Below are 24,036 nucleotides of genomic sequence, written 5' to 3'. Positions count from 1 at the left end.
AAAATCTTAAAAAAATCGATTCTTTGAAGCCTCTGAACCAGGCTCCCCCCTTAAACTACACATTTATGTGGTCTGCACATAATGTGGATCCGAACGAAAGCATTCTTTGTGCCTTGCCTTCCATTCATTGCGTACCAAAATTTTTATCTAAACACCATTTTTATATCTAATTTGTTTTTATGAGTAATCGCTTCCACGAAGGGAAATCTGATATCAGAAAACCAATTCGTCATTCTGATCGAATTCGTATAAAGGGTACTTTTTTAGAGAATATACTTTTTATTTCAAATAATTGTTATCGGCTTCAAAGCTTCAGCGAATTTGGTTTTTACTGTTTCGATTCATTTTTTTAGCGCTATTCACAAGATTTTTGGATAATTTTCATAAACCCACGTCTCATTAGCATTAATGATGAGTTTGAAGAATGGAGAATTGGAAGTTAGTTTGTCAAGTTGCGAACTTTACTCGACGTCGTTTCTGCAAACGATTAAGGTCTTTTAGTACGAGATTAAATTGAAACGCTTCATACCTAAAACATTAACGAAACTGTTAGGCGATGGTGGGTCTGGTAATGAATGAGGGCGAGACGAAATATCTTCTGTCATCAAACAAATAGTCGTCACACTGGTCATAACTTTGAACTCGTAGAAAATTTCGTCTAACTTGGAACCAGCATTAACACCAACAACAACACCAGTCTCGAAATCCAACTCAGATGAAGCCTAGCCAACATGTACTAGTACGGACTGAGTAGGGAACTGAGAAGTAAAGTTTTCTCTCGACGAACAAAGACCAAACTCTACAGGTCACTCATCATCTGCTGTTATATGGTGCAGAGGAAAGCGGCTGTAGGCTTTGTTCACAACTGCTATGCAAGTTTGGCAGCTCGTTTCATTCTTGACTTTAAATAAGCACCCTATATTACAAACTAGGCGTTCTCAAATATTTTTCGATGGGGTAGATAACACTACATTACTGCTAACGCACCAACTTTCTGCGCAACTGTGGTGTGCTTTATTTATGTTCAAGATTAAATCAAATAAATTCGTTTGGGCCTTACAGTTGGGAGTAGTTCTTATCTGTACCGCCGTGGTTGATAAAATTACTAACACTCAAACGGCAAAAAGTGAGAATTGTCCATCAGTGTAGCGTGCTTCTACAACATGAGGACACGCACTTGAAGATATAACACACATCCACATTTATAAATATACATGTAGTCTCATACAGGCGTGTCAATAACCAATAAGGGTTTACTGCCTGATAACTTTACCAATATTGGAATATCTGTGATAAGCGTTTCTATCGGTGGTCTTTAGTTCTCATTGTCGCGCAGAGAAATTGGGTTTAGACAGACGTGAGTTTGAAATAAGAATATTTAAAAAAGTTATGAGCTTTTATTTAAAAAATTAATGCAGGAGTATTAGAAATCTAGATGTGTTAATAAAAGTTAATTATAATATTAAAAGTGAATATAAATAGAAAATATATGTACATATATATATTTCAAAGCATTGTGTTTACTAATTATCAAAAATATATATGTATATACTGCTGTGGGCAAGAAATAGTAAGACTTTTTAATTTCAATTTCGCGCGAAAATCCATTCGTCAAAATATTTGGTTTCTAGGTTGGTATAACCGTCAGTCTTTATCATCAAAAAAAGATCATTAGTGTTTAGTATACGCTTGGCTGTCTGAAGCACATAAAGCGCATTTGGCGAAAATGAGTGAAATTATTCAACAAAGAAGTTCCATTTTGTGTGCGGAATAAAATTTCTGTTACCGAAACGTTCAGAATGTTCAAAAGGCCTTCGATGATAATTTTTGTCGCGAGTGTTTTCGATTGGTACAAATTATTCAAAGCGGGTCGAGAACGCGTTGACGATGAACCACCTCCAGGACGGCCATCAACATCAACTGAAGATCAACACATCAATAAAATTAAAGAATTGATACTTGAGAATCCTTGATAAACAGCCAGTCCTACTGGCATCGGGGGCATATTGGAAGGATCAATTTTGAAAGTTCATTTGGACCTAAGAAAAGTGAAAGCACGATTGGTTCCAATATCACTCAATTACTTCGAAAAATATAGTCACGTTAACGTCTGTGAAATAATGCCCTCAGACCACCAGGATGTCATGAAAAGTATTATTATTGGCGATGAGTCTTGAATCTATATCTCAGACTATCAAGCAACCCAATATCGTGGCAAAGGTGAGCCTAAGCCGAAAAAACACCTCGAAGCAAGTCAAAACTCATGTTTAAGTTGACACTTTCCTTCGATTATCGAGGTGTGGTGCTCTCCAGATTCCTTCCGGCCGATCAAACTGTCAACAAGGAGTACTATTTGCGTGTTATGCGACGTTTGCGCCAAGCTATTCGTAAAGAGCCGGAATTAACAGGGTTTTTCAATAAGGACGCTTTTTTTTTAATTCAACAAAAACTGCTCGGATATCAATTAAATTCTTTATTCCTGCGAAAGCACATTCGATGCTATTATGTATGGAACTCGATTTCTTTTGCATGGCCACCAGGGACACACTTGCAGAAGTCTAGACGCCGAATCCATTTTGCGACGGTTTTCAAGCATAAATCGCTCGATACTGCTGCAATACCACATTTGATATTGGTAAGAAGTTCATGAATCGTCACTGACTTGTTGGATAGAGCATAGACTTGACGTAGCCCCACAGAAAATAGTCTACGACGTCAAAATCGCTCGACCGAGGTGACCAATTTGACTGGACCATTTCGTGAGTTTACACGTTCATCAAACTTGGTTTTCAATGAATCGATTGTGACAATCGCTGTGTGGCTTGTGACGTCGTCCTGTTGGAACCACATATTGTACAAGTCCATATCATCCAATTCGGGCCAATAATATTTGATTATCATTAAGCGGTAGCGAATGTGAACACAGTAACGTGCCGATCTTGATCATCACGGAAGAAGTACGGTCCAATGATGCCGCCGACCCATTAACCGCACCAAACCGCAACTTTGTCAGGTTGCAATGGTGACTCATGAAGTACGTGTGAATTGCAGCATGCCTAACTTTGCTTATTGACGAAGCCATTCAGCCAGAAATGATGCCTCATCGTTGAAGATGATTTTTCGCTGAAAATTTGGATAATTTTCAAGTTGTTGCTCAGCCCAATTCACGAACAACGATTCTGGTTGTCAAGCGGCTTCAATTTTTGGGTCAATAAATATGATCTTGTAAGGATGTAGATCAAGATCTTTTCGCAAAATTCGCCACAACGACGTCATAGAGATGCCCAACGCTTGAGAACGAGGTGTGAGAGACTGATTTGGGTTTTCCTCAATTGATGCGCTAGCGGTAGAAATATTCTCGATTCTCCAGACATTTCTTTGTCTTACTGACACGGGAACATTTTGTACTGTGCCTGTGAATTCAAATTTTTCCACTAGACGCTCAATTGTTGATCTGACAGAACGATTATGACGACCATAAATTGGACGTAGCGCTCTTGAAATTGAGATCACTGACTCCGAATTTCGGTGGTAAATTTTAATAATTTCGACTCGTTGTTGGATCGCATATCTTTCCATGATGAAATGGCAAACTTTAGTGAGGAGAAATGTCAAAAGAGCGGGAAAAAATATGGCGTCGTTTGCTGTCCCTATTGATCTACTTTTTGGGCGTTGCTACAATACCGGTTATGTGCCGATAACTATGGGTTTTTGCCCCATGAAAATGCATCGTCGAGTATTACACTGATACTTCATGATTTTTTTCGCGAAACTTTCAACGAATATCAGACCGCAACCACAGTATTCGCCGGATTTAGCTCTGTGTGACTTCTGGCTTATCAGCAAACTCAAACGTCTGCTCCGAGGAAAGCATTTTGAGTAAATTGAAGACATTAAACGTGAATCGCTACGCGCATTGAAGGCTATTCTGGAAATTGAACTTTAAGAACTGATTGGAAAAACGTTGACACAAGTATATTGAGGCCAAGGTGGATTACTATGAGGTGGACGACATGGATTTTGAAGAATAAATTGAGAATTTTAAAATTATGAATAAAGTCTTACTATTTTTTACTCATAGTAGTGTATATATTTATATATTTTTTTCAAATTAAAATCCGTGAGCGCATACAAAGTCTAATTGTAGTGGGTGAATTCTAACAGAAGCTCAAACCCCAACGAGTCGGCCTAAAGCGAACAGTGAGCAATACCTCGAGTTCGTGTTCGAGAAAAATACTTAAGCACGTTGAAATTGGTGCACGAAACAATTTAAATAGCTTTTTAAATAGTTCAAGTAATAAAAATAACAAACAATCGTGTTACACCGTGCAAAACCAGTCATTTACAAAACTCCAAAAAAAAACTACAGTTACTTATGTGCTACGCATATATATCGACAAAGTGGGCGTGATGTCCTTCAACACATCCAAGCAAATGTACAGTAATACGCGCTGCCTAAAAGTGGCTTTGCGCACTATCATCTGCATCATATTCTTACTGACGCTCATCATTTTGGTGATCTCTACGCGCAACAATGCACGAAATACAGCCATGCGCATGTCGAAGTTGCCGGTGACGCACGGCAGCGTTGTGCTCTTCTGGAATGGCTTCTTCGAGGACAAACGCTGGACCTTACCGGAGGACACGTTGCACGCGCAGTGTGCACAAGTCCATTGCATTTTCACCAATCAACATGACTTTTTGCCCGCCATCGTCGATTATGCAGCGATCGTTTTTCATACGGCGCGTAAATTTCCGCTTTTTAACGGCACACCACCACAACGTGCGCCCAATCAGTCGTATGTGTTCGCACAATTAGAATCGCCGGAGCATACCTGGCACAATTTCCAGGCCGAGAGGAATTTCTATAATCTCACGTTGAGTTATCGCCTCGACTCGGACGTCGTGTGGAGCTACAATGTGGTGAGGACGATTTCAACGCGTCAAATTATTGCGCCGGCGCTAGATCCAATATGGCCTGCGGTGGAGGTGGCTTGGACGCAAAACGACGCGGATTTGTTATCGTTAATTGAAGGAAAGCGTAAAATGGCCGCTTGGTTTGTGTCCAACTGTAAGGTGGCTTCGCGGCGGGAGCGCTTAGTGAAGGCGCTGCAGGCGCACGTGCAAGTGGATGTGTATGGCAAATGTGGGACCTTGAGGTAAATTGTTTGTTGTGTTTGCAATGTGTCAAATAGTGTCGGTGTGTTCGACAATGTCGTACACCCATAGGTACTCAAAGATAATAGAAACACTTGTAGAAGATGTGAAGTATGTTTACAGCGAGATAACGGGAAGTTTTGATGAACTTCAATTATCTGAAGTACGGTTAGTTTGCAAAGGCTTTTGATTTTATTTTAAAGCTCCAGGTTATATCAAACTTTATAAAGTTATGGCGGGTTAGGTATTTACAGGGTTTGTCCGGAGAGTAATAGGACTGAGTCAATTTAAAAAAGTTTATTGAACCAATAGTTATAATTCTTTAAATAAAATAAAAAGCAGCTCTGCCGCGATTTCCAAGCATTGAAGGCGCACGGACGGCATTCTTCGGAATAACCGTGATAGCAGAAGTGCATGCTGCTTGGATCCCCTCCGTAGTCTCAAAATGCTTGCCATTCAGGCAAGGAAAAAAAGTCCGGAGTCCACAGCTAGGCTGTAGAGCGGTTGCGGAATGGTGGAATGCCGGTCTTGGTTAGGTAGTTGTTCACAAGAAAGACAGTGTAAGCCAGAGCGTTGTCGTGGTGCAACATCCAATCGGTAGCGATGTTTTGTTGGAGCCGATTTACCTTTCGTTTCAGTCTCTTGAGGACTTCCACGTAAAACTTGACGTTGACGGTTTGTCCAGGAGGATCAAAGTCATGGTGGACGAAGCCTTTGATGTCAAAAAAGACAATGAGCATCGTTTTTCCTTTGGATTTGCTCATTCTTTCCTCTACCGAGTACAGTCGCGTCGGAAAAAAATCAGACCTATTACTTTCTGGACAAACCCTGTAAGTTGATTTTTTGTGAGATCACGAATAATCCAAACTTGGACAGTTAGATACGCATGTCTGTTGTGGTGTCCAGAACTGCCAGGCATGTATCGAAAATACCGTCACATACCGATCAAACGCCTAGATCCGGCCACGATTATATTGAGGCGATTAATATCCATTCCAGTCAATTCAGCGGGTTCGTAGAAAGTATGGAAACGGCGACGCTTCAACCTTAGTCTGGCGAAAACTGGAAAGTAGAGAAAAAAGTGTATAGATGTCTGCACCTCATCTTCCTCATTGTAATTTTGACAACTTGAGTTTTCTAAAATTATTAGCCTCACCGGAGTTAAAGGACTTCCCATTCCGGCGATATTTGTCCTGCTAAGAACTAGCAGTTAAATGGAACTTTTAAGTTGCACTCTGTGCCAGAAGATGTCTGAAACCCCATAAGTGGTACTTGCTGAACAACGTTTGCCTAGCTCTCGCCAGACCCATAGATCCAGCACCCGAATGCACGAAAGCAGGGGAACTCTATTCATTTACATCCTGACACTTTCCTGCTGCAAGCACATTGGCTTTACAATTTCCGACGATTCCACTGTGGCCAGGCATCCAGACAAGTTTAATATGGAAGGATTGATGCTACTGCTAGTGAGATTATGCACCTCTTGACTAGTTTTGAGTTCACTATCAGCGAGCCTGTATAACACCGCTACTATCAGAGTGAATGCATGCATACCTCACTAAAAGAAGCGGCACTTCGAAGAAGTACATTTGATACTACCTTGATGGCGCCCACTTCTATTTGAAAAGCACTACAGCAGACTGGCGGTCTGAAATATGAGTTGATTGAGAGCTACAGACAGAAGAGTCATCTATCAACCTACTCTTGAGCTTCGATCCATCCCTGAAAAAGACAGTTTAGCCGCTGTCTCTTAATTCGCTGAACTATGTCGATGTCATCGTATATCTCAAACAGCTCATCATTCCAACGACTGCGGCATTCGCCGTTGCCAATGCGCAAAGGATCATAAATCTTCTTCAGAACCTTTCTATCGTAAGCTTGTAATACCGACTCATCAGATGTCGGCATCGTCCATGCCTCTGTACCATATAGGAGCACTGGAATAATGAGTGACTTCACTACCAGACCCATTTGCTTCGCTTCTTTAACCATTCTGGAGAAAGCAGAACTAACGACGCGGTTGTTGAAGTCGGACGGTAGGGAGCGGCCCTGGCTGAAACCTCGTTTGATATCGAACGGCTCGGACAGGTCCTTCCGATCCTGACAGAGCTTTTGGTATTGCTCAACGTCAGTTTTCACAGCCGTATTAGTTTTGCGGGGACACCAAATTCAGACATCCCAGGATAAAAGCAGCTCCTTTTCGTGCTGTTAAAAGCAGCTTTAACACCAACGAAGAGGTGGTGTGTGTCGATTCCGTTATCACGGATCATTTTCAAGATTTTGCGTATGATGAATATCTGGTCGGTTGTTGATTTGCCAGGTCTAAAGCCACACTGATAAGGTTCAATCAGTTTGTTGACAGTGGGCTTTAATCTTTCACACAACACGCTCGATAAAACCTTATATGCGATGTTGGGTAGAATTATTCCACGGTAATTGGCGCAGATTATGGGTTTCCCTTTATGTGGATTGCACAGAACATACTTAAATTCCAATCTTTGACCATGCCTTCGTCTGACCATATTCCACAAAGAGACTGATGCATGCTCCTTATCAGTTCTTCGCCGCCGTGTTTGAATAGCTCGGCCGGCAATCCATCGGCCCACGCTGCTTTGTAGATCTGCAGACGGGTAATTGGTACTTACATTTTTTCATGGCCGGGAATGGATCCTCTGCTCTATGGTCATCGATTAGGGAATCGGGTTCACCATCTCCTGGGACCATCCATCTCCTGAGACCAAAATCGGTCTTAAGACTTTAACTGGGCTTCAACAACAATTTATTTCTAACTATTATATTGTTTTTATTAAAATAATTTCACTTTTTTCTCTTCCTACAGATGCGAACGCTTCAACAGCAGTTGCGATGAGTTGCTCGACAAAGATTACAAATTCTATTTGAGTTTTGAGAATTCCCTTTGCAAGGATTACGTGACGGAAAAGTTTTTTAACGCGCTGCAGCGACACATTGTGCCCGTGGTCTACGGTGGTGCAAATTACACGCGTTTCGCGCCACCGCACTCATACATTGATGCGCAGGACTTCAAAAACGCCTCATCACTGGCCGCATACCTCAACTACTTGAGTGAGCATCCCTACGAGTATGTCAAGTACTTTTGGTGGCGTCGCTATTACAGAGTCGAAGCTAATGACGGCGGCCTCCAAATGCTACCATATTGTGAGCTATGTGAACGTATACACTCAAAGCCCACCGTTAGACGTACACAAGTCTATGAAGATATAAATGCATTTTGGACCGATGAAGTTTGCACGAAAAAGGCTCGGATAGATTTTTAAGTTGAAATAAGTCGATTATTTATTGTTTGTAATTTAAGTAGTTTAATAAGAACTTTTTATGTAAATTATTTGTACATAGAAAAGTTAACATGCAGGCGCATGCGCAAAAATAAAAGTATAAGTAATGGAGTTTCGGAAACCATAACTAGCTGGCTGGTTTGATGGTGTTCTTCTTTTTTCACGACTTAGTCTTTCTATCACGCCAATAACCCTAGTCTGTTGAGGAAATCCTAAAGTTTGTGTACTTCACATTCACAACAATTGTAATTGTTGTAATTATGCAACAGTACCCTTTAAACGTTTGATACAAAAAAAAACTTTAAATTTCTTTACTGCTGATAAATTCCATTGAGACGGAAAATATTTTCTATATTCACAAAAATTATCTTTAGTAACATACAAATGTATTCGAAAACATGGCTATTGCACTGATCTTGACTATGTATTAAAGCATATTTGTTATATTTACATGTAAATGTATATTTAGCTATTAGAGTAAGCCTCAATAATTACACTTTGTCGACTTATAATTTTCAAACCAACTTCTCCCAACTTAGGGTTGCAAAGTTGATCGTCATAGAAGCAATAAATGCCAAAAGAACGACAAAGTATAACGCACTGCCGGCGATGTCAAAAGTTTCGAGTAGTTTTAACAGTGCTTTTGGGAGTGATGATTAAGTCTGTTGTGTCCAAGCGTGCATAAAGTAATTCTTCATCTGAATAACTTTATGCAACGTCATAAATGGCTTGGACACGTTACCGTGCTCATCCGCCACCAGGTATATTACAATCCATTGATGTATTAACAACACGTCCGATGCGACGATTTGGGCGAAGGCCTTGATTGAAGCCGCCACCATTACCGCCGCCTCGTCCACCACCACCACCTCCACCTGGACCGCCTCCACCACCGGTTCCCCATCTACTCGGTCGCGTATTGCTGCGCGGATTGTCATTATTCATGAAGGGAGCCATCAGTGTTCTGAAGCTGAAATGTGAACATATTTGTATGTGAGAGCATTACACCATATTGCGTATTCTAATAATTTACTTACAAGGTGACAGTCACAAACCAAATGCCTGTAAAAATCTCCATCACACGTGCCACACTCCATGGTCTCCGCTCCAAGACACGACCATCTGTTGTTTTAATTAGTTTTTAATATATTTTATACACGAATATCTTAAACAATTTACCTCGGTCTATATACACCATTCTGCAATGGCGCCACAATTGTTGAGTGGTTGTCTAATAATAACAATAAATTTTGTTTAATTACAGTAAATAAATCAAAACAAAGAATTTAGCACTTTGGAAAAATCAAGAATACAATTCGACGACAATGTGATATTTACAAAAAGTGACGTGTATTTTACCTGTTTTAGTTCTCGGAAAAATTCACAATAAGATGGCGCTCTTGGTTTTTTAATACAAATTTTGGAATATTTATTATACGAATATATTATTATTTATATTTTTCGATCGGTTGTAAGTCAATTTCCTTGTAAATCTATTGTTTATTGTAGCGTATCTTTGAATTTCTTATTAATAAAATAGTTTATAACCAATAAATGTGGGTCGTAAAAATATGCTACCTGGCAGCGCTAATTTTTATTTTATTCTGTGCACATCAAAACAATATCAGCTGATAACAGATGTGAAAATTAAACAAAGGAAAATTACATACACACATTTCTGAAAACTGCATTATTTTTCTCCGACTTCTCCCGCATAGTATCTAATTTTATTAGAAAAGCTTTGCAATGAAATAACAATAGAGCAATTAAAAGCGAGTGAAAAGCTTGAGTGCAGAGTTGTAGTAATCGTAATTATATTGTTGTGATTTAAAATAATATGCAATTACATAAAATAAATGCATTTTTTGTTGTGTACATATAGTCATATTAGATATATGCTATTGCTAAAAAGTGCAGCATTATAGCAAATATATAATAATTTGTTTAACACTAAATAGCTGGAGCAGCATAAACAATGGATGACATAGACGCGCAGATTCAGGAGTACTTGGAAGTGCTACCATATGCCGAATGCAATTTTCTAAAGGTTGGTAATCAAACATATACTTATGCATTTATTAATTCTGACTTCATTATGTACTTTGAACTTTTCCAGAGTTGGCTGCAAAGTTTACAACCCAATAACAGCAAAATAATACCAACCAATTTCGAAAATATAACACAATTGTTGCTGAACCATTTATACCCAGCTGTGCAAATACTGAATGCTAGTCGAGAAAAATGCAAACTTCAAATCAGTCGGGTATTTGTTGAAGTACTACAAATATTATTGAAAGAAAATTTGAATGAAAACGGTGCACAGTTTATTAATTTTATTGCAAATTTTCCGCTAAACATACTCGATGGTCCGACGTTACGTTTTAAATTAATAAAAACTTTAATTGCGGAAGTTAACAGTTCTGACGACGTATGCCTTGCTTTACTGGCACGTCAGGACTCCAACTTATTAGTGGAGGTGCTGGAACAAACGCAGCAACAATACCTGAATTGCTCAAATGGTGTGCCAAATAAAGAATTTATATTACAACAAGCATTGCGAAATAAATTGCATTTTGCACCGTTGATAGCAAAGCAATTAAAAAATGCTAATAATGTGAAAAATAAAGGTTTACGCAACAATTTATTGATACTAAAGATTGCCGATGAATTCTCAAATACAAAGCAAGCATTGTCCGAACTCGGCAACATAAACAAGTGGCTGTCGGAGTATGCCGTTGACGGCACTCCATTACATTTAAAAGAAATACATAAATTCTTTTATGCTGATTTTCAGCGCATAGCTATGATATTAGATTTTCTAAAGCGATATACGGATTTATATAAAACAATAACATTAGAGCCCATATTAAATAGCAGAAGCGTTTTGAAGTTGCTGTACGACTATGACATTGATACCAAGTAAGTTACATATTTTTGGTATAACCTGTAATAAAGTATGTAATAACTTTTCAACAACTTATAGCTTCGAAGAGACCCGCCGCCTTTTGGAAGCCACACGCAAATGGCAAATGCAGCTAACGAATATGAAAAGCATTTACGAACTCGAAATGGAAACTTTGAATTACTACACAGCTCTTTCAACTGTGTGCGACATAATGCTACCCAATACAAACCCAAATAATTTGGATGCATATTACGAATGCAAGGTGCAGCAGCTAAACGGCATGCTGCGCAAAATTCTCAATGTCGACATGTTATGTGCTCTGATTGAGGATGTTTTCCAATTAATATTCCTACGCTGGGAGCATTTGCGACACGCTTCAGCAGCATTCCACACAAATTTTGGCCACTTAGCGGCACATTCAAGTGGCGTTAGTAGCACAGCCGAAGCAGCTGTGGAGACACCCACAGCATCTATGCGTTCAACGGCACTCTCTGCAGATAGCGGACGTCAAGGTTTCATTTGTCGCGGCCCAGCGCTACATGCAATCTTTGCATTTCTCAAAAATTTCATTACCAAAAAAATACATTCGGAGGATTATAAATTGGCTTCGGGTCGTGTGCAGCTACGCTTCCAACGCATCGTCGATGTAATAACGGAGGCACTGTGGAAATATGCCGTTTTGCAGAAGTTTGATAATTCACTTACGCTGTCAAGCCGTAAGCAGAAGTTCGGTCTTGAGGCGGAAGAGTTGCTCCAATTGATACATGCACATATCGATATAATAGAGAAGTCTTCGAGTGACGATGACAGTCGTGATCGTAGTAATTACGCAAGTTTGTCGCGTCGCAAAGCAGCGCGTAAGAAACGGCGCGCCACTATTAGTGTTGCCGCCGGCATTGCGCGACCCATAGTGCAAGCTGGAGAAGCAGATAATGCCAAAGTTAATTTAATGATTAATAGCGTCAATGCCGCAGAGGACACAGAGTGCAATGCTGTTGAGGATTTAAAGTCGCGGCGCGAATTCAATCGCTTGGCTGAACGTAGTATTATACCGCAGATGTTGGGCTCACCGGAGAATCTGGCCATAATGGCTTTGTCTTTGAAGAATTTCAGCGATGTTAAGTTCATCATTGAGGTAGGCTATGATTTTTTGCTAGTTGTGGCTTTGTTGTACCACTATGTGAATGCTTGCCTTATTGTCTTTCTTTGCTCTTTGTGGATACTCTTCCGTTGTTGCGTTATTTTAACAAATGTTCTTCACTGGATTTTTTATATTGTTGTATATATGTAAATAAGTATGTATGTACTGATTAGTCATTTTATTGCAACGCCACTTTACGGCCGTTATAACTGAATTAACACAGCTATTAACCTATTATTTTCCACAATTGGTTCGCAACAGCTTTCACAAACATATGTCATAATTAATTTTGTTATTTATCATCACACCGCAAATGACTGGCATCCTACTGAAAACGGTTTGACAGTTTGTTTGATATAAACAACATTCAAGTCAAATTAAAACGTAAACAAAGTACCTCCTCAGAGTATAAATATATAAGATAAATAGTAGATTAGAATAGTAGACTTAAGAACTATTGTGCCCTCTCCTAATCTCTACAATTACCCACTTATCCCCAGCATATTGATAAATTCCAATACACTGCTAGGTGCAAGTGAGATCAGGTGATCCCTAAAACGTCTGCGTCTGCAGACTGCTATGCACTCAATTAGCAGGTATACTGGAGTTTCAGTCTCCCTGTCGCAGAGTTAACACTTTGCACAAGGAGCTTGGCCCATGTTTTGTAATGCGACAAGTAGCCTGAGTATGTTGGCGCCTGCCTTGGAGTTGTTCCCAATACCTCTCTCTACCTTCTTCTTCTTCCTTGCGGAGCACATCCTTTATGGTAAGAGGATCCACTGCGATGAAGGGTTCAGGACTCAGCAAACTTCCGACAAGCACTGACCGCCATTCATAGTGAAGCCATCAACATCTTCACTGACTCCCTTCCAGTAAATGGCGTACTCGAAGTTAAACCACCACCCATTGCCGACGAAGGGCTCGAGTTATCGCGAGAAACGAGAGTGATACTTGCGCAGCTTCGTTCTAGATAATGTGGCATGTTAAACTCCTACTTATCCAGAATAGACCCCGACATATCCAATATATGTCTCCGCATGACACTGCCTACCTCTTTGCATGCCCTACCAACCCCTTTGGTTCGACCCCCTCAAATCAGCACGTTTCTTGGGCCTCCATTAAACGACGTCTATGACAACTTATCTAAACCTTACCATCCTAAAGGGGACTAGGCATCCTCTAAAACAACGGCAACAGGAAGGATACAGGTCCTGTTATGTTAGTAGATTCTGCGTAGCGAGCGAACTCATCAGCCAGCTCATTCCTGGCTATACTTTTGTGCCGGGCACCCGGATAAGGTTACTGTTCAGCCGTTCTCTACACTCCTGTACCAGTGCGATTTGATCTCTTAGGCAGAGATTGCTTTAAGTGCTTGATGGTAAAGTTTTCTGCTTGAAATATGCTCGGGAAAGCTTCCCACAAGTACGTGGTCATGTGAGTCTTGCTACTGCATTGTACTAACCGTAAGCAGTAGCTCGAGAGTGGAACCAATCCTTTCATCTTTAATTAGGCCTATTGATCATTTAAAAAGTGGTCTATATTTTATTTTGTTACTAAATTTTCTCAATTGGAACTCACAAAGTAATATTTAAATAATAATAACAAAAAATAGATAAGTTTTGTTGTGTTTTATATACGCATAAAGCTATATAAAATCCGTTATTTGTTGCTGTGGTTATCCGCCAAAGAAAATTCTTCTCTATAATGGTACTTGAGATCGACCGGTTTCAGCCAAAAGCCATTTGCAACAGCCAACCACTTGCACAACAACAAGAGCAGGACAAATATCTATGAAAAAATTATAAATTTACTAAAATTATTCATATAATTGCTGTGCATATGTATGTATTTTCATAATTTTTGTTTTTTTTTTTGGTTTTTGCAGACTTTCCACTTACAAGACACCGCGCTCAATCGTGAGCTGGTGTTTGTTGAGCAACAACAACACATCAAACAGAAATTGACAACAATTTACGAAAACTACCTGCAGAAGGAGCAAAGCGGCAGCGGCGACGGTGGCGATGTGGAACAGCCAGCCGCCACTGTTGAGCAGATACGCAACGTCGCGGGCAAAGGCTTCGATGTGTCTCGCATAATCAGCGTCATTGACACCTTTGCACTCACGCAACGCATAGAACCCACAGCGGAAGAGCAGGAACTGTGCCAGCGTCACATGAACAATCCGCAATATTTATTTTTGCGCAATTTCGACGCCGACAACATGAACGCCTTCATCATCACCGACTTGGTGCTCAACTTGCCATTCAACCGTGAGATAACCTCAAATATTTTAATGGTTGTAAGGCGCCAGCAAACAGTTAGCGGTGGCAGCAGCATGACGCGTTCACTCCGCAGTGATGACGGCGCGGCCAACAAGCAGCAATTGCACAGTGATATCGGCGCCTTAGCGTTACTGGAAAGCCTCAGCGCTTGTCTGCAAATACAGCCACAGCAGCGACTCTGTCGCCTGCTCAACGATAACTACTATACGCTGAAGCCGCGCAAATTAACATTGGAGCTGAAGCGTGAGCGCGCCTTTGGCGCAGTCTTTCACAAAACGGACAGCGAAGTCGGACACATTGATGATTTGAAAACTCATGCGCCGCTCTTTCACGATTTGCAAGCGAAATGTAACTACTATCAACGCTTCATCAGCTACGTGCAGCAGTTGGCACAACTTATGCAGTTGCGTGATCGCAATTTGGAGTATCACACTGGCGCGCTGCTGAAGATTAACGTCTGCGATGTCATCGGCGAATTGATTTTCGAGTGCAATATGACGCCATTGGAGATAGAGGCGAATGTGGCCGCGTTGAATTTGAATTTAGTGCACGTCATAGCGTTGAATGTGTGCCCCGAGATTGCGGGCAAATGTACCGATGGCGTCGGCAAGTTGGCGCGGCGCAAAATTACGCAACAGAAAGCCGAAAGCATACTTAACTATGTGGCGAATCAAAATTCGCTGCTGGCGTGCCTTCTGCAGGGTGTCATTACTGCGGCCGGTGTGCCGTTGCCGGCAAATAAATTGAATACCAGTTTTCTACAAGCGCTACTCGAACTGGAGGAGATTGAGCGCGTCGCTACGCTCTTTAATGACAACAAATTCGTGGCCGCCTTGCGCTCCGACTACGATCCTAGCACGCTAGTGGCTGCTGTTGTGCCGAAGTTGACACAGCTGCAGCTGCAGACACTCGATTTGGGTTACCAGCCGAAGGCGTTGCAGCAAAGACGCACAGACCAACTGCTATTGCAGCTAATTGAAGAGGATGCGCGCAACATACGCTTTGCCGGACGCATACAAGATGTCGGCACGCGCGCCAAGCTGATACAAGCCAATTTCACAAAAATTGCCACCACACGTCTGGCCAAAGAGTTGATCGAGAACACGCTGCAAAATCGTCAGGCGTCCAAACGCATACCCGCCGCGCTGCGCCAACAATTGGAGGCTACCTTGGCCGATATAACAATTTATGCGAAAGTCTCGGAGGTGCTGCAGTTCGAGACATGGCCGCAAGCCTACGACTTCGGCATGAAGACGCCGACGGCAATTTTCGAGAAACTCTTACAAACGCATTTGTATAAACTGTGCTACAATTGGTGCCGCGTGGTCAAGCTGGCCGAACGCTTTGCGGCGCAGAAGCAACGCTTTCTGGATGTGCTACTCAACGCGCTGCTGGAGCTGCATGACGATGTCAGTTATGGCGGCAGTAGCAGCGGCAGCAGCGAAGCCGACGGCGAAGTCAACAAATACTTACTAAAGATACTCGAGACATTCCCCACAGCCGATGTTGCTAATTTCCTAGACACACACAAGGACAAGTTCCGCACGGTGCACTTAATGCGCTACACGGTCGATTATTTGACGCGTTGCAATCCGCACGAAAGTCACAGCTATCGAAATTATAAAATTTCCCTCATAATTTTCGAACAGCTTACGCCCGGTGAACTTGCGCCATTTTGGAAACTTTTCACCTATCCACTGCTGATCATCGAACAGTTGGTGATGAATACCAAATTCGAAACGCTCACCAAAGTGCTCACCGCTGTGCGTACGGCGCTCTCACAGCCCGACGCCGCCGGCCCACAAGTCTGTGCCTTCTGCTTCGACAAGCGCGGTCACATCTATGACATTCATACGCGCAGCACGAATTCGCCGCATAAAGTGAAATTCCAACTCGGCACCGATATCGGCCAGACCAACAATTCGGCATTCATTTTGTTGAATTTCAATTTGTACCAGAAGCACCATGTCATCACCAACGAATGCATTGATTTGTTGTTGCGTATTTACGGCACCAAGGCGCTGGATTATCACGTCTCGGATGTGGCTTCCTCCTCGGAGCGCATCTCACAGACCACCGACATGCAGCAGTCGTTGGACTCGCTTTGTGGCGCCTTTCAAATGCCGGCGGTGGCGCCGACGCGTGAGGATTGGGTGCGCGACGATGATGCCACGCACTGCATGTGCTGCCATCGTGCCGCCTTCACGATGCTCATGCGTCGCCATCATTGCCGACGTTGTGGCCGTGTTGTTTGTTTTGCCTGTTCGGGGCATCGCATGCGCATACCCGATCTGTATGAAGACGTCGAGGTGCGCGTTTGCAACGATTGCTTCAGCAAAACGGAGGAGGTGCAACGCAGACGTACACAGGATGCGCATGCTGCGGTGAGAGACGGCGTGGTCACTAACGCCGGCGGTGGTAAGCGTGCGCGTGATAGCGACGCTTACAAGTGGCAGCTGTGCGGCAATATTACGCATGACAAGCTCTTGCGTGAAGAGTTCTGCTATGAGCACGCGCCCAGCGTGGCGCTATGTCTCTCCATACTCGCCTTCCATCAGGGACAGCAAAAATGCGTTGATCTGCTGTTGTATCATTGTCATAAATTGGAAAAACTATTTGTGCCAAATCCCGAAGTGGACTACGAGCTGGTCGCAAAGATGATGAACTGCCTCGCACTGGCCGCTAAGGTATATATAACGGTAGTAGTGTTGTACTATAGTATTTAAACGTGTTTTCCAACACTTTTGTAGGTGCGTGGTGGTCCACCAGAAATTGAAACTATACGCGAACATTCTATGATCATCATGTCTGTGGTGCAAAATGGCTGTGAGTCTTTAATACCACCAGGGCCGCTCAACAATCACAGCCTACGCAAGCTTGGCGATTCGCTGGTGCAGGCAGAGAAATGGGATTTGGCTTTTGAGGTGCATCTCAAGTGTGGCTTTCCCACTGTCGGTGTGATGGCTGCGCATGGTCTGTCTTGCTTGCGCGCGGGTTGCTTTGACACTGGTGAGTGCTGTTCACATATATTATTTCACTTCTTCTACTAGATATTATACCTTACTTACCTAAACCTTATAAGCATGCGAAATCAATTGGATAGCAGTAAGCGGTTCTTGTACATTGGTGAAGGCTATGGGGATGTGTGTGGAGGTGTCGTTTTCTAATTATTTTTGACTTTGTTTGTCTCCCCTTTTCTGTGTCTTTATGTATATTACCCTCATTCTTCAGTGAAATATGTATCTAGAGAGTCCAAAGTTAGTACCTAACCTTGTGTAAGTCTAGCTCTTTTGTTGTTGTCCTTGTTGTAGCGTCTTGTTGAGGGGTGTTAGATGTATGGTAGGTGACTAATATCTTTCGGGAATCCTTTGCGCGGAAGACATATGTTTATTATGTCAGGATTTATTCTATTCTAGAACCAAGTTGCGCTAAATCACGCCGGTTTGACTCGACGACTCGAGCTCATGGTCTGCGCTGGGTGGTGTTTCCACTCCAAGGACGCCATTCTTTGGGAGCGAATCGATTAAGGTGTTTAATCATTCACTAGGAATGACGTTTAGTACACGCCATCGACGTCAATGTATTTTGGAAGCTCGTCGACATATGTTTTCTTGATGTTCCTAAGAGACGGTTCCGTTTCAAGCAGATAACTGCAGGGATGATTTGTGTGAAGACGACTTGTTATTGTTGTAACAATCTAAAGCATTCCCGTTCATAAGACGGTCGGGTCTAAGTAACCGGAACGGACCGGGATTCGGATTTTTATCCGGCTAAAGATTGTCAACTCGGCACCAGGTCTCGAAATATTTTTCGGGAATGGTTTCTGCCGCTACAAAAACAACAACAACAATATTTCCGAAATATGTTCGGTAAAAATTTCTGAGGTGGCAGCATAAAAATTTGGACCCGATAGGGTTACGAAAACATAGTTAACCGCTAACACTCGTATCTATTATTGCATGAAGATGAGAAGCTATCTAATTTTGACTATCATATAATTTTTTTTATTTAAATTTTTTTTGGAAAATTTTTTTAAATGTCTTAATTATTAATTTTTATTGAGAATTAACCATTTTTAGTTTAAATTCATGAAATTTTATTTATTTTTTTGATTTTTCAAAATTTGTTTGTGTGTCTGTGGAGCAGTGAATGTGTAAAATTTTATTAAAAGTGTGTTATATGTATATGTAAGTGTATGATAAAATTTATGTTTAATAAAAAAAAATTGTCTAAATAACATAACCAAAAATAAGGATTTAAAATCCATCATATCATAACATATCAAAACTAACCTCACTTCAGTGGTTTACACCTCATCCATTGGATATTTACTAATGACCCGCTTTAACACAAAAAACTCGCACATAAATTCTTTAAGATAGATTAAAATAACAAAAATAATAAAATTATTCTCAGCACGCGAGAAGTTCGCCTACTGCATGACGAAGTTGAGTAGCGAGTACATGAATGAGAAAATATGCAAATATATAATGTCCACGACAAGCACCGAAACGGACACGAATGACAATCCTTTCGAATCGACTCACCATGAAACGGACTTACAAACAACTAAACGTCCACAACGCGGTCCACCGTTACTGCAAGAGATAATGAAAACTATAGAGAGCACACCCTGCCTCAAACCGCAGCCGGAAACACTAAAGCGCGCCTCACTCATACGCAACTCGAATACCTCACTCGCCTCACTATTGTCGCGTCGCAAAGACCCATGCCCGATACGCATGCACGAACCCGCCTTGGGCATACTCAACACGCTGGCCAATCTGAAGCACATCGCGAAGGGCCAGTACAACGAACTGCACAATAATCTCAGCGGCACGCATGCCAATTTGGACAATAAGTCACGGCAGTATGTGCAGCACACGCGCGGTTTCGAGGAATGCCTCTACTATGTGCTCACCTATGGCTCACACACGGATGTGCTGCAATTTCTCATGCGTCATCGCGAACTCAACGCGGCGCTCAAGTATTTGTTGCAACAAAATCTCGAATCGGAATACTTTATACAGAATATATTCCTCGTCTCGCTGCGTTATGGCAGCCTGCCGTCGCTAATCGAGCACATGCAAAAGATGGACGCCACTTTGGCCATATGGCGTGTGACGCTGCTGCAGACCTGTCACTACCTGGAGACACAAAATCATCTCAACTCGCTCTATCAGCTGCAACTGCTACTGCATGATCCAGTGCGCGCCAGCATGACCTGCGTACGCTTCTACTCAGCGAATTGTGAGAACTTCCAACATTTACATGCGAACGCCATGCATTTGCACAATGCGCAGCAGCACTTGCAAAGCCAGCTGGAGCTGACACAGTGGGATAAGGTAAATTTCGAGCCGTTGCTGCGCAATCGGCGTAGCTCGGTGGGCAGTCGGCGCTCGAGTGTGAGCTCGGGTGCCAATACACCTGCTACGAATATGAGCTTCTTAATGCATATGGATGCGCGCGCGCTCAACAGCCACATCAACACGATCTCGATGCAATTGGAAGTGGCGAAATTCTTGGCGCATTGTGAGCGCGAGTTGAGCGCCCCCGATGAAGTAAACACCTTGAAAATGCTCAAGCAGGTAAGTGACAAGTGTGAAAAATTAGTTGTTCATTTTATAAATGTGCCATGCAAAATGCTTTCAGTTACGCCTTGACAACTCGCTTAAATTGAAGTTGCCCACGCTCTTCGATGGCGCGCAGGAGCGCATACAAGTTTGCATATTGATTTTGCTATGCGGCAAGAATATCGAGGAGGGCTTTGGCTTAGCCTACAGGTGAGTGACAGTACTATAGTCTTCAACATACAATATAATACATTTTTTAACCTCAATATAGAATCATACACCACTACAAGCTGCCTGAAGTGAAGGTATTCGGCGCGACTGCCAAATTTCTTGCCTGCAATCAGCGCATTGCCGAAGTGGAAAAGCTAATAAGCTGCATAACGTCCAACAATGGCATACAGTCGCGTGACATTGATGAAATCTTATCGATTGCCGTCAACTCGGCTTGCAACTGTAATGACGCAGAAGTAAAAACGGTACTGGATAATCTCGTCAAGCGTATACATAGCGTGGAATTGCGTATATCTTGTCACATCTTTATTGGCCAGCTGAAATCGGCATACCTCTTAGCGAATAAGTACGAACGTATTGGTGATATTCGTCGTATACTACGACAAGCCGAACTCACAAATCAGGTGCACATTAAGAAATTGTGTGAAAGAAAGTTGAATGTGAATGCCGCAGCGCGTGAATGATTTGAAATGCATACCAATGTTTTTTATTAACACCTCGACTGATCCGTAGAACAAGTATACCTTCATATATATATAAATACGTATTATCATATTGTTAAAAAAAAGAAGAAAAAAATTATTAAATATTTTATTGTGATTCCATATATTATTTTTAACTCATTGTAAGATTTTACCAAATTTATACATACTTACATATATGTACATACATACATCGATTTACGTAATAAAGTATAGGCAATTTTATAAATGTCATCATTTTTATTATTCCCCCCAAGACTATGAGGTTAGTGCAGGGTTTTTTGATTTTTTTTTTTTTTGAGTGAGATTTACAAGTTTTTAGGAGTAACACTAAATTTAATATTATAAAAATATATAATAATAGTCAAGATTTTGTTATGGAATTCCATTCAGCAAAAAAACATTTCTAAAGACAAAAATATAATATAAATTATTAACAAATTTTGCATTATATGCATTCACGATTTGATTTTCGTCAGTTCAAAAGTCTTTCACTTCACAAGAAATATTTTAAAATTAAAAAATTATGTAAACTCTAATGGCCCGGAGGTACCTGATAACCTCGTAAAGCGGTTTCATAGAGTGGAATTGCATATATGTATATAATATATATAACTGATTCGTTTTAACGAATCTCAAAATGCTGTTAGGCAGTACTCGTTCACTTTTTGTCATGGCTTATGAGCCATAAGTAGGCATAACTGCCATTTATCCACAACAACTGCCGCAACTTGGTGCGTCCATTGATGTGTTATTTATGCGTCCAATGCGACGGTTTGGTCCAAAGCTACCACCACCGCCGCTGCCGCCACCTCCTCCACCACCAGAACCACCGCCACCGCCTCCACCTCCTCCGCCGCCGCCGCCATAGCCACCGCCCCAACCGCCTCTGCGGCCATTACCACCACTGCTGCTATGCTCATCCTTCATAAATGGCGATAGTAGTCCTCTGAAACTATTTCGAAATTATTAATATTATATATACATACATATATATATGAGCGAAGAAAATTATATATATTAGTTTAGTGCGTTGTATATTCTAACTTACAATGTAATCGATATGAACCAAAGGCCTGTGAAAATCTCCAATACGCGAGACACGCTCCAAGGCCGGCGTTGCAAAACGCTGCCATCTGTGAATTGACGAGTTTTGTTTAAATTTGCTTTTAAAATTTATTCAAAAAATATAAAAACAGTGCCTTAAAATAAGTATACATGATAAATAATTTAATTATATGTATTAGAGTCTAAAAGTTAAAATACAAAAAATCTAAGCATTTCAATTAAATATCAAAACAAATGCAAAATAAATTCAGGGACATTTAAAAAATCAGCAAAAACTTAGACCTACATACATACATCTACACATACATATGAATGTAAAATATCTAGTTTTTTCCATACTTAATCAGCGAAACTAATCTTTTCCAAAGCACATATTTTTGTGCATACTTTTTTACTATTAATTTTATTCAAAACCAGCGTGTAGCTGTGCATTGCAACAGATTTCTGTTTACTTTCATAAATTTTCGGTTTATTATTTTGAACAATACACAGCGTACGTGTACTTTAACGAATTCAAACTTCCTTATCTGCCAATATATAGAAAGTTAACACATACATACTTTTATCTCGGCCAATTTTTGTTAGTTTTAACGTATTATGGTTTTTTAAAAGAAAATTAATAGTAAACAAAAGCTGCTAAAATCTCAATACGTGTACTTTAGAGAATTTAACACATTTTTTATCAGCAGCTACACTCTGCAGGAAGTTGACACATATTTAAGGTATTTAATGCAACTGTTGGTTTTTTCCACCATAATACCTCGATCTATGTACACCATTTTACAATGGCTTTGCTTGCTTCACAGTTTCGTGCAATTTCTAATTAGACAACTAATATTTAAAGCATAAAGTAGTTAAAAACAATTTGTTATGGTTAAGAAAAATTTTTTGCAATCCAAACTCAGTTTACAACTGACTTGTCATGGCGTATTGACGTTTGCTTTTCACAGAGCATTTGTGTGTGTGTGAATTTGTTGGTCGCTTTCATATTACCTTATTTGACATGTAGATGTCGCCCTTAACTTATTAAAAGTTTATGTGTGTGTGGATAGATAGTCGTAAATTTTGTATATACAAAACATAATGCTTACATTTTAGTCCGAATTTAAAAATACTGAAAACATACTTTCTGAAAAATTGAACATATTTAATTGAGGTTAATGTAAACTACAGCTGTAGTGTACAGCTGGGTATAAAGATTAGGTACTCAATTTTTGAATTGAGCAGACTTTAATTACTTGATTACTCATACGCCATGCTGTTTCAAATGTGGACATCCATCTGCATGCATGTGTATGTACATATACATATATGTATAGTAGAGCAAGTTGATTTACAGGGAGCCAAAATTGTATTTTATCACTAAAACTGTCTGTAGATTCGGCTAAGTTGACACATAGCATACCATGTCCAGTCGAAACTTGGGCTAGAAAGATCAAATTCTTTCTCGCTTCGAATGCTTTCTGTCCTCAAATTATTCTTTCTCTCTTCTCATTTGAGGAAGCCAACTATTTTGACTGAGTTTGGTAAGCCTACCATATTTTTCCTAACTTTATTTTGTTCTTTTGTTGAGAAATCGGTCTATTTTTACGGTCTGCTCCCGCTTTTCATTTCATGGTTTCAAAGTAGCTAGCTGGAAGAAGGTCTATCGTATCATACTACAATGATTACAAGAGTGTATTTTTTTGCTTGTGAGAAATTCACTATTTCTCCTTTCCATTGTAACTTTCTCTGCTGAGTGTTTGTTAGCGGGTTTAGTGGATCGAGATTCATGTTGAAAGTATGTTGACAGTTTATATTCGACCATAAATAATTTAATCCGAAAATATAAATATTTTTTTCTATTCGTCATAACAGTTTAAAGCACAGCTTTAATACAGCAC

The 24,036-nt window shown here is 40.8% G+C and overlaps 4 protein-coding genes across 8 annotated transcripts; 2 read left to right on the top strand and 2 right to left on the bottom strand.

The window, feature by feature from the left end:
- Positions 1–1,098: 1,098 nt before the first annotated feature.
- Positions 1,099–8,570, top strand: LOC105224313 (alpha-(1,3)-fucosyltransferase C-like). 5 transcript variants are annotated; one of them, XM_011202363.4, is made up of 3 exons: positions 1,099–1,357; positions 4,165–5,159; positions 7,997–8,570. In XM_011202363.4, the coding sequence occupies exons 2-3, from the start codon at positions 4,411–4,413 to the stop codon at positions 8,451–8,453; spliced, it is 1,206 nt and encodes a 401-aa protein (XP_011200665.2). In that variant the 5' UTR covers positions 1,099–1,357; positions 4,165–4,410; the 3' UTR covers positions 8,454–8,570. The 5 variants fall into 5 exon arrangements, with proteins under 5 accessions (XP_011200665.2, XP_049311689.1, XP_011200664.2 ...); XM_049455732.1 differs by having other exon boundaries at positions 4,148–5,159; XM_011202362.4 differs by having other exon boundaries at positions 4,137–5,159.
- A 207-nt stretch (positions 8,571–8,777) lies between these two features.
- On the bottom strand, positions 8,778–9,811 carry LOC105224312 (glycine-rich selenoprotein). The gene is made up of 3 exons (XM_011202361.4): positions 9,651–9,811; positions 9,509–9,593; positions 8,778–9,441 (listed from the first exon to the last, which is right to left on the bottom strand). The coding sequence occupies exons 1-3, from the start codon at positions 9,667–9,669 to the stop codon at positions 9,219–9,221; spliced, it is 327 nt and encodes a 108-aa protein (XP_011200663.1). The 5' UTR covers positions 9,670–9,811; the 3' UTR covers positions 8,778–9,218.
- A 618-nt stretch (positions 9,812–10,429) lies between these two features.
- Positions 10,430–21,319, top strand: LOC105224308 (zinc finger FYVE domain-containing protein 26 homolog). Its single transcript, XM_029549430.2, has 8 exons — positions 10,430–10,518; positions 10,588–11,390; positions 11,455–12,511; positions 14,403–17,486; positions 17,550–17,808; positions 19,216–20,387; positions 20,452–20,582; positions 20,644–21,319. Exons 1-8 carry the CDS (start codon positions 10,447–10,449, stop codon positions 21,065–21,067), a joined length of 7,002 nt encoding a protein of 2,333 aa, XP_029405290.2. The 5' UTR covers positions 10,430–10,446; the 3' UTR covers positions 21,068–21,319.
- On the bottom strand, positions 21,178–23,095 carry LOC105224309 (glycine-rich selenoprotein). Its single transcript, XM_049455743.1, has 3 exons — positions 22,914–23,095; positions 22,137–22,221; positions 21,178–22,040 (listed from the first exon to the last, which is right to left on the bottom strand). Exons 1-3 carry the CDS (start codon positions 22,930–22,932, stop codon positions 21,794–21,796), a joined length of 351 nt encoding a protein of 116 aa, XP_049311700.1. The 5' UTR covers positions 22,933–23,095; the 3' UTR covers positions 21,178–21,793.
- Between the last annotated feature and the right edge of the window lie 941 nt (positions 23,096–24,036).

Source organism: Bactrocera dorsalis, chromosome 4 (assembly GCF_023373825.1).
Source record: "Bactrocera dorsalis isolate Fly_Bdor chromosome 4, ASM2337382v1, whole genome shotgun sequence".
Lineage (NCBI taxonomy): Eukaryota > Metazoa > Arthropoda > Insecta > Diptera > Tephritidae > Bactrocera > Bactrocera dorsalis.
The sequence above is the reverse complement of the archived record's forward strand: the minus strand, read 5'-3'. Positions and strand labels throughout refer to the sequence as shown.

What these genes read in the sequence shown, in the direction of transcription:
- LOC105224309 (XM_049455743.1), bottom strand. An exon ending in TGGTTCATATCGATTACATT is followed by an intron (nt 22,041 to 22,136) that starts GTAAGTTAGAAT and finishes ATTTCGAAATAG; the next exon opens with TTTCAGAGGACTACTATCGC.
- LOC105224308 (XM_029549430.2), top strand. Translation starts at nt 10,447, where the DNA reads ATGGATGACATAGACGCGCAGATTCAGGAGTACTTGGAAGTGCTACCA. An exon ending in CCGAATGCAATTTTCTAAAG is followed by an intron (nt 10,519 to 10,587) that starts GTTGGTAATCAA and finishes GAACTTTTCCAG; the next exon opens with AGTTGGCTGCAAAGTTTACA. An exon ending in CCTTGAAAATGCTCAAGCAG is followed by an intron (nt 20,388 to 20,451) that starts GTAAGTGACAAG and finishes AAATGCTTTCAG; the next exon opens with TTACGCCTTGACAACTCGCT.
- LOC105224312 (XM_011202361.4), bottom strand. An exon ending in TGGTTTGTGACTGTCACCTT is followed by an intron (nt 9,442 to 9,508) that starts GTAAGTAAATTA and finishes TTCACATTTCAG; the next exon opens with CTTCAGAACACTGATGGCTC.
- LOC105224313 (XM_011202363.4), top strand. Translation starts at nt 4,411, where the DNA reads ATGTCCTTCAACACATCCAAGCAAATGTACAGTAATACGCGCTGCCTA. An exon ending in GGCAAATGTGGGACCTTGAG is followed by an intron (nt 5,160 to 7,996) that starts GTAAATTGTTTG and finishes CTCTTCCTACAG; the next exon opens with ATGCGAACGCTTCAACAGCA.